The sequence below is a fragment of the Coregonus lavaretus genome (genome assembly GCF_964263955.1).
Source record: "Coregonus lavaretus genome assembly, contig: HAP1_SCAFFOLD_616, whole genome shotgun sequence".
In the NCBI taxonomy this organism is placed as follows: domain Eukaryota; kingdom Metazoa; phylum Chordata; class Actinopteri; order Salmoniformes; family Salmonidae; genus Coregonus; species Coregonus lavaretus.
In genome coordinates this window covers 223,525-232,378 of record NW_028162767.1, presented here as the reverse complement: position 1 = coordinate 232,378, position 8,854 = coordinate 223,525, and the positions used below count along the sequence as shown (strand labels likewise).

Sequence of the window (8,854 nt, the reverse complement as noted above, 5' to 3'; positions counted from 1 at the left end):
GCGAGGGATTCACATTTTCCCAAAATGTCTTTCATCAATGTCTTTTTTTTCCTTAATTGTCACTCGACTCGGGAATTCAGACAATCCAATCAGAGTGAAACGTAAATATACGTCACAGCGGATAAAGATACTGATTAAATTACATTTAATAATGACACTACATCTGATTTGATAAAACTGTATTTTATTATTAATTAATACAACTGTGATTGACATAATAAAACAGAAAGTCATTTGTACACCCAGCTCCCCCACCGTGCATGCTGAGGGGATACAGACAGTTGTAATTTTACATTGATGCTCTCAAACAGTCATTCTGTACTCCTCATATTGTCACTTTAGTCAAATTGAATTGTATTAGTCCACTGAACATACATGTATTAGTCCATTGAACATACACTGAATGTACAAAACATTAGGAACACCTTTCCATGACATAGACTGACCAGGTGAATTCAGGTGAAAGCTATGATCCCTTATTGATGTCACTTGTTAAATCCACTTCAATCAGTGTAGATGAAGGGTAGGAGACAGGTTAAAGAAGGATTTTTAAGCATTTGTGGATTGTGTATGTGTGTCATTCAGAGGATGAATGGGCAAGACAAAATATTTAAGTGCCTTTGAACGGGGTATGGTAGTAGGTGCCAGGCGCACCGGTTTGTGTCAAGAACTGCAACGCAGCTGGGTTTTTCACGCTCAACAGTTTCCCGTGTGTATCAAGAATGGTCCACCACCCAAAGGACATCCAGCCAACTTGACACAACTGTGGGAAGCATTGGAGTCAACATGGGCCAGCATCCCCGTGGAACGCTTTTGACACCTTGTAGAGTCCATGACCCTGACAAATTGAGGCTGTTCTGAGGGCAAAAGGGGGCGGTGCAACTCAATATTAGGAAGGTGTTCTTAATGTTTGGTATACTCAGTGTATATGTATAAATTCACTGAACTGAAGATATGGGCCTCGTTCCAATATCCACAGTAGCACACTACTTGTTTCATTTAAGGTGCTCTAGTGTGGATGTTAGAACACCCCATGGACCCTGGTGGCGTTCCAGGCTGACTAATGTTTGCGTGCCAGACTGTGGAGTCGGGCATCAGATTGCTATATCATGATTGGGTTAGCTGATATCTTAAACAAACACCTATCCAGGTGTTGTGAGAGCAGGCAGGTGACTGCTGTGTAGTCATGCCTGGAACATGCCCCATATTCAATTAAAAAGTGTTATTTATTTATCCCCTGTAGGGGCAATTACTAGGCCCCCTATGGCATCAGGCTGGCAGTGTGTCTCACAGTGACATCACAAGGGGTCACACATGCAGGTCACATGTCCAGTCACATGACCATACATACACACACACACAGTAAATCACATGATAACAACAGATGTCAGCCCCCTTAGTGTCTTCAACATGGTCATCATAGAGGCGGTTGCCTGGGAAAAGATCCGTTCAAGGTTCTAATGATGATGTCATTTCCATGTTTCGCAGCGAGGCAGAGGGGGAAGGAAATCAGAGGTGCACTCCTCAATCACCTTGATTGACAATTCACAAACTCATACTATATGTCCAGTGTACTGTCTGTGATCCCCCCCCCCCAATCCTCCTGTTCCCTTTTAAAGTAGGGACACGGTCCCTCATCCTCTTCTTCAATCTTCATCATTCTCCTCCCTCTCTCATATCCAGTCACTGCGTGGTGGTCAGGGTTGTCAGGGTTGCCATGGTTTCCTGTCTCTTCCTCTCTGGTCAGGCTTGTGTTTGAAGTGACACTTGTCACCATAGAGACAGCCGGTGGTCCTCCAGAAGAAACACTCATCACCATTGATGGGAGCCATCCTCCTGGGCCTGGGAAGGGGGGGGGGGGGGAGAGATAGAGACAAACCTTATGAAAACACAAGCACCTGAATGCCTGTGCTCCTGCCCCCACCGTCTGCAATTTGTCTGTCATTTTGTACATTTCCAAAGTTGATATGAGATGGTGACACTTTAGAATAACTCATAATTACCCATTATAAATGTTGTATATGTTTATAAATCATACTTAATGTTTTGACAGACAGACAGATGTCCTTACCCTGTGGAGGCGTACTGGGAGGCTGAGGAGGTGTTGAGGCCTCTAGGGTTGGTCCTCTGAGGAGAGGGAGGGGTTCTCTGCATCCAGTGGTCTGGGTACCTGATCACCAGCCTGGTGCTCTCCAGCTCCACCCCCTGGACAGGAGGACAAACAGCAGGCACAGTCCAAATACACACAAAGGGACTAATAGCATTGTCCCAAAAGTACAATGGAAGCAATAACAACTTTTTTTTCCCCTTTGCCGCCAGAAAGGAGTTGAATTGTTGTACTTTTCTGTCTGTGTTGGACAATGGTGATACTATTTATGAGCAAGCCTCAAGCTCTACACTGAAGGCTCTTGACTCTTTGTATCATGCAGAGACGTCTAACTCACCATTGTGATCTCTACAGTGCTGTCAGGTGGACATCAGTAGCAACACGCAGGATCAAACACTGGTACATTCTTATTCAGAAGGCCATTTGAGGAAAACTGCCATTTTATCTATCCTCTATTCTAGCTCAAAATGAGAACACATACAAGATCAGATCTCAATCTTGTTTTATGCAAACAGTCCCCAAAATTTCTCAGCCCTCTGTTCTTGGAATTCTCTCCAAGCCAACCTAAAACTCCAGGACTTGATGTCCCTGGAGGAGTTCAAAGGACAAATAGATTAACAGGTTGTTGAGACATGTATCTGTTTCTAGTTGTCACCCCATGTCACTAGTTTACATTGCCTTGTGTAAGGAAGCCTGTTGTTTTACACTACACACAAGCCTGCACACACACACACACACTGTTTGATTGCTGTTGTACTTGTGTTGTTGCCAGTGTCGTCGGTCTGTGTTGTACGTTTAGTCATACAGACGTTTTTGTGAGAAGACCGATTTTCCGGATGTCTCATGGTCTGACAAACACTACTCTAACTCTTGTCACCTTTCATCGCAGATGCGGAAGTGTTACATCGGCGGATGCGGTGGAATGATATCTCTAGCTTAAACTGACAGATTTTTATGGGGATTTTTATTATCATGTTAATTAGATTGTTTTTTTTCAGCCCTGTTTTACCTTCCATTTTATTTGATTGTCCCACAGGAGCCTTTAGCCTCGCTGTCATTGTTAATAACTATTTATTCTTAATTGACTTGCCTGGTTAAATAAAGGTTGAATAAAAAGTGTCTTAAAAGTACAATGGAACCAAAAGCATAGTCCCAAAAGTACAAACTCCTAAAGTTCAAGTTAAGGAATTGAAAGCACATCTCACATAGTTGAAGGCATTTTGACAGCATTATGTTTCATCCCATCACTCACCTGGAGCCTCTCCAAGGCGAGAGCGGCCATGTTGGCATTCTTGAAGTTGACGAAGGCACAGAATCTCTCATGTAGAACTCTGATACTCTCTATCTCCCCACACCTACAGTACAGAACATAGAATTAGAATGTAAAATAATAATGATTCCCATTCCAACTCAGCAAACAGAGATAAATGTCATAGTATTAGAATGGTGGACCGGCAGCCATTTTGAGTGACCATTAATGTTATGTTTCTTGATGATTATCACACCACACAAGAACAAAGAAACTCACAGCAAGAGAAGCCTAAGCAGTGGATATGGACATAGATATACAGTACCAGTCAAAAGTTTGGACACACCTACTCTTTATTTTTACAATTTTCTACACTGTAGAATAATAGTGAAGACATCAAAACTATGAAATAACACATATGGAATCATGTAGTAATCAAAAAAGTGTTGAACAAATCAAAATATATGTTATATTTGAGATTCCTCAAAGTAGCCACCCTTTGATGACACCTTTGCACACTCTTGTCATTCTCTCAACCAGCTTCATGAGGTAGTCACCTGGAATGCATTTCAATTAACCGGTGTGCCTTCTTAAAAAGTTAATTTGTGGAATTGATTTCCTTCTTAATGCGTTTGAGCCAATCAGTTGTGTTGTGACAAGGTAGGGGTGGTATACAGAAGATTATTAAGACTATTTGGTAAAAGACCAAGTCCATATTATGGCAAGAACAGCTCAAATAAGCAAAGAGACACGACAGTCCATCATTACTTTAAGACATGAAGGTCAGTCAATGCGGAACATTTCAAGAACTTCAAAAGTTTATTCAAGTGCAGTCGCAAAAACCATCAAGCGCTATGATGAAACTGGCTCTCATAAGGACCGCCACAGGAAAGGAAGACCCAGAGTTACATCTGCTGCAGAGGATAAGTTCATTAGAGTTACCAGCCTCAGAAATTGCAGCCCAAATAAATGCTTCACAGAGTTCAAGTAAAAAACACATCTCAACATCAACTGTTCAGAGGAGACGGTCGAATTCACGGTCGAATTGCTGCAAAGAAACCACTACTAAAGGACACCAGTAAGAAGAAGAGACTTGCTTGGGCCAAGAAACACGAGCAATGGACATTAGACCGGTGGAAATCTGTCCTTTGGTCTGATGAGTTCCAGTTTGAGATTTTTGGTTCCAACCGCCCTGACGCAGAGTAGGTGAACGGATTATCTCTGCATGTGTGGTTCCCACCGTGAAGCATGGAGAAGGAGGTGTGATGGTGTGGGGTTGCTTTGCTGGTGACACTGTCAGTGATTTATTTAGAATTCAAGGCACACTTAACCAGCATGGCTACCACAGCTTTCTGCAGCGATACGCCATCCCATCTGGATTGCGCTTAGTGGGACTATCATTTGTTTTTCAACAGGACAATGACCCAACACACCTCCAGGCTGTGTAAGGGCTATTTGACCAAGAAGGAGAGTGATGGAGTGCTCAATCAGATTACCTCGCCTCCACAATCACCCAACCTCAACCCAATTGAGATGGTTTGGGATGAGTTGGACCGCAGAGTGAAGGAAAAGCAGCCAACAAGTGCTCAGCATATGTGGGAACTCAAGACTGTTGGAAAAGCATTCCTCATGAAGCTGGTTGAGAGAATGCCAAGAGTGTGCAAACCTGTCATCAAGGCAAAGGGTGGCTACGTTGAAGAATCTAAAATATATTTTGATTTGTTTAACACGTTTTTGGTTACTACATGATTCTATATGTGTTATTTCATAGTTTTGATGTCTTCACTATTATTCTACAATGTAGAAAATAGTTTAAAAAAATAAAGAAAAACCCTTGAATGCGTAGGTGTGTCCAAACTTTTGACTGGTACTGTATATAAATATAGAGATGCAGATACAGAACTAAAACTGATAGGAATGGGGCATGGTGGTTGTACGTTTTGAAGAGGTCCCATATGTGTTTCTCAGTGAGGTCCACGGTAACGTTCCCCACCCAGAGAGAGGGACAGGGGGACCTGAGGACGAGAGGAGAGGAGGTAGGGGACTATGGTGAAAAACATTAGCAACATTATAACACCACAACATTATGGATGCAACCTAAACACATCCATTATAGCAACATTAGAACACCACAACATTATGGATGCAACCTAAACACTGGTAGAGCACGGCGCTTGTAACGCCAAGGTAGTGGGTTCGATCCCCGGGACCACCCATACACAAAAATGTATGCACGCATGACTGTAAGTCGCTTTGGATAAAAGCGTCTGCTAAATGGCATATTAATTAATTAAATTAATTTAATTAATTAACACCACAACATTATGGATGCAACCTAAACACATCCATTATAGCAACATTATAACGCCACAACATTATGGATGCAACCTAAACACATCCATTATAGCAACATTATAACACCACAACATTATGGATGCAACCTAAACACATCCATTATAGCAACATTATAACACCACAACATTATGGATGCAACCTAAACACATCCATTATAGCAACATTATAACAACACAACATTATGGATGCAACCTAAACACATCCATTATAGCAACATTATAACACCACAACATTATGGATGCAACCTAAACACATCCATTATAGCAACATTATAACACCACAACATTATGGATGCAACCTAAACACATCCATTATAGCAACATTATAACACCACAACATTATGGAAGCAACCTAAATGGCACCCTATTCCTTACATTCAGTTGAAGTCGGAAGTTTACATACACTTAGGTTGGAGTCATTAAAACTCGTTTTTTAACCACTCCACAAATTTCTTGTTAACAAATGTTAGTTTTGGCAAGTCGGTTAGGACATCTACTTTGTGCATGACACAAGTCATTTTTCCAACAATTGTTTACAGACAGATTATTTCTCTTATAATTCACTTTATCACAATTCCAGTGGGTCAGAAGTTTACATACACTAAGTTGACTGTGCCTTAAAACAGCTTGGAAAATTCCAGAAAATGATGTCATGGCTTTAGAAGTTTCTGATAGGCTAATTGACATCATTTGAGTCAATTGGAGGTGTACCTGTGGATGTATTTCAAGGCCTACCTTCAAACTCAGTGCCTCTTTGCTTGACATCATGGGAAAATCAAAAGAAATCAGCCAAGACCTCAGAAAAATAATTGTAGACCTCCACAAGTCTGGTTCATCCTTGGGAGCAATTTCCAAATGCCTGAAGGCATCACGTTCATCTGTACAAACAATAGTACGCAAGTATAAACACCATGGGACCACGCAGCCATCATACCGCTCAGGAAGGAGACGCGTTCTGTCTCCTAGAGATGAACGTACTTTGGTGCGAAAAGTGCAAATCAATCCCAGAACAACAGCAAAGGACCTTGTGAAGATGCTGGAGGAATCAGGTACAAAAGTATGTATATCCACAGTAAAACAAGTCCTATATCGACATAACCTGAAAGGCTGCTCAGCAAGGAAGAGGCCACTGCTCCAAAACCCCAATAAAAAGCCAGACTACAGCTTGCAACTGCACATGGGGACAAAGATTGTACTTTTTGGAGAAATGTCCTCTGGTCTGATTAAACAAAAATAGAACTGTTTGGCCATTATGACCATCGTTATGTTTGTCGGAAAAAGGGGGATGCTTGCAAGCCGAAGAACACCATCCCAACCGTGAAGCACGGGGGTGGCAGCATCATGCTGTGGGGGTGCTTTGCTGCAGGAGGGACTGGTGCACTTCACAAAATAGATGGCTTCATTAGGAAGGAAAATTAGGTGGATATATTGAAGCAACATCTCAAGACATCCGTCAGGAAGTTAAAGCTTGGTCGCAAATGGGTCTTCCAAATAGACAATGACCCCAAGCATACTTCGGAAGTTGTTGCAAAATGGCTTGAGGACAACAAAGTCAAGGTATTGGAGTGGCCATCACAAAGCCCTGACCTCAATCCTATAGAAAATGTGTGGGCAGAACTGAAAAAGCGTGTGCGAGCAAGGGGGCCTACAAACCTGACTCAGTTACACCAGCTCTGTCAGAAGGAATGGGCCAAAATTCACTCAACTTATTGTGGGAAGCTTGTGGAAGGCTACCCGAAACGTTTGATCCAAGTTAAACAATTTAAAGGCAATGCTACCAAATACTGATTGAGTGTATATAAACTTCTGACCCACTAGGAATGTGATGAAAGAAATAAAAGCTTAAATAAATCATTCTCTCTACTATTATTCTGACATTTCACATTCTTAAAATAAAGTGGTGATCCTAACTGACCTAAAACAAGGAATTTTTACTAGGATTAAATGTCAGGAATTGTGAAAAACTGAGTTTAAATGTATTTGGCTAAGGTGTATGTAAACTTCCGACTACAACTGTAGTTCATTACTTTTGACCAGGACCAGGACTCTGGTCGAATTAAGTGCACAATATAGGGAATAGGTCAGGGTTTCCCTTAGCCGGTAATAGCCGGTAATAACCGGTAATAGCCGGTAATAGCCGGCTTTTGGTCGATAAAACAATAGAAAATTACTGCTGGCCAATTGTCCGGGAGAAGAAGGGGGGCCAGTATGGGAAGAAAAAAAAAATGTATGCACTCACTAACTGTAAGCCGCTCTGATAAGAGCGTCTGCTAAATTACTAAAATGTTAAAATGTAAGAAGAAAAAATCCCATTGTGAAATCATGTTTTTTAGCCTCTTGATTGGTGGAAATACCAGTCAATCTAAATACATTTGACCGGTCATTCTTATTGGTCTAAAGGTTAATTTGCATAATTTAGTGGTATTAAATTGGCACGTGTGTACAGTATATTCGTAATGCATTATATTTATCACAAGCGTACAGCATACAGACACAGAGCCTTTGAGCTGAAAACCTGTCGGACAGCGTGAGAGCTGCTACTACAGCATCTCAAACAGCAAATGCTGAGGCAACGGAAGGCCGGCTTCATCAGCGCGTCACTGGAGGCAGTATGCATTTTGAAAACATATACTTAATTGTTTGAAACCTGAACGTTTTAATCAGGATTTGGAACCAAAATAATTTTCCAATCGTTCAGAACCATTATTTTTACTTGATGTATGAATTTGGGATCTATCTTCCCACAACTGTCCCAGAGTCTATTTGGAATAGGCTATTTCTTTCTCGACAAGCTGACCAATAGAATAGTTAAACTGTTCTACTATGGGGGATAGTAGATTGACATAGGCTAGTGATTTTGCTGTTCGTTACTCGCCTTCTGGGCTGAGGAAAAGTAAATGTGGACAGTTATTCTAACATCTTCAAAGTGCACATCAGAATTCGGTAATGCCTAGACTTTAGCTCAGTGGGATACCATGGTCTAGAGTCGCACTAACAACCCAGGTATGATACCCAGAGTTAAACATACTCACCCAGTAGAGTCCTGGGGGGAGGAGAGGTCCACCACTGGAGAAGGAAGAGGAAAAGGTTCACTTCACTATGAAACATTGTAGCTAAACCTCACAATAAATCAATGTTAGACGT

The 8,854-nt window shown here is 41.6% G+C and overlaps 1 protein-coding gene across 1 annotated transcript in view; it reads right to left on the bottom strand.

Moving 5' to 3' along the window:
* Window positions 1-164: 164 nt before the first annotated feature.
* LOC311118887 (uncharacterized protein) overlaps window positions 165-8,854 on the bottom strand; it is a 21,157-nt gene continuing 12,467 nt past the window's right edge. Inside the window, exons 10-14 of the mRNA XM_084193651.1 lie at window positions 8,743-8,776; window positions 5,294-5,371; window positions 3,360-3,462; window positions 2,072-2,205; window positions 165-1,842 (exon numbers count right to left, since the gene is read on the bottom strand). Of these exons, the coding sequence (XP_084049777.1) occupies window positions 1,707-1,842; window positions 2,072-2,205; window positions 3,360-3,462; window positions 5,294-5,371; window positions 8,743-8,776 (485 nt within the window). The 3' untranslated portion in view covers window positions 165-1,706. The remainder of the gene's footprint in view (window positions 1,843-2,071; window positions 2,206-3,359; window positions 3,463-5,293; window positions 5,372-8,742; window positions 8,777-8,854) is intronic.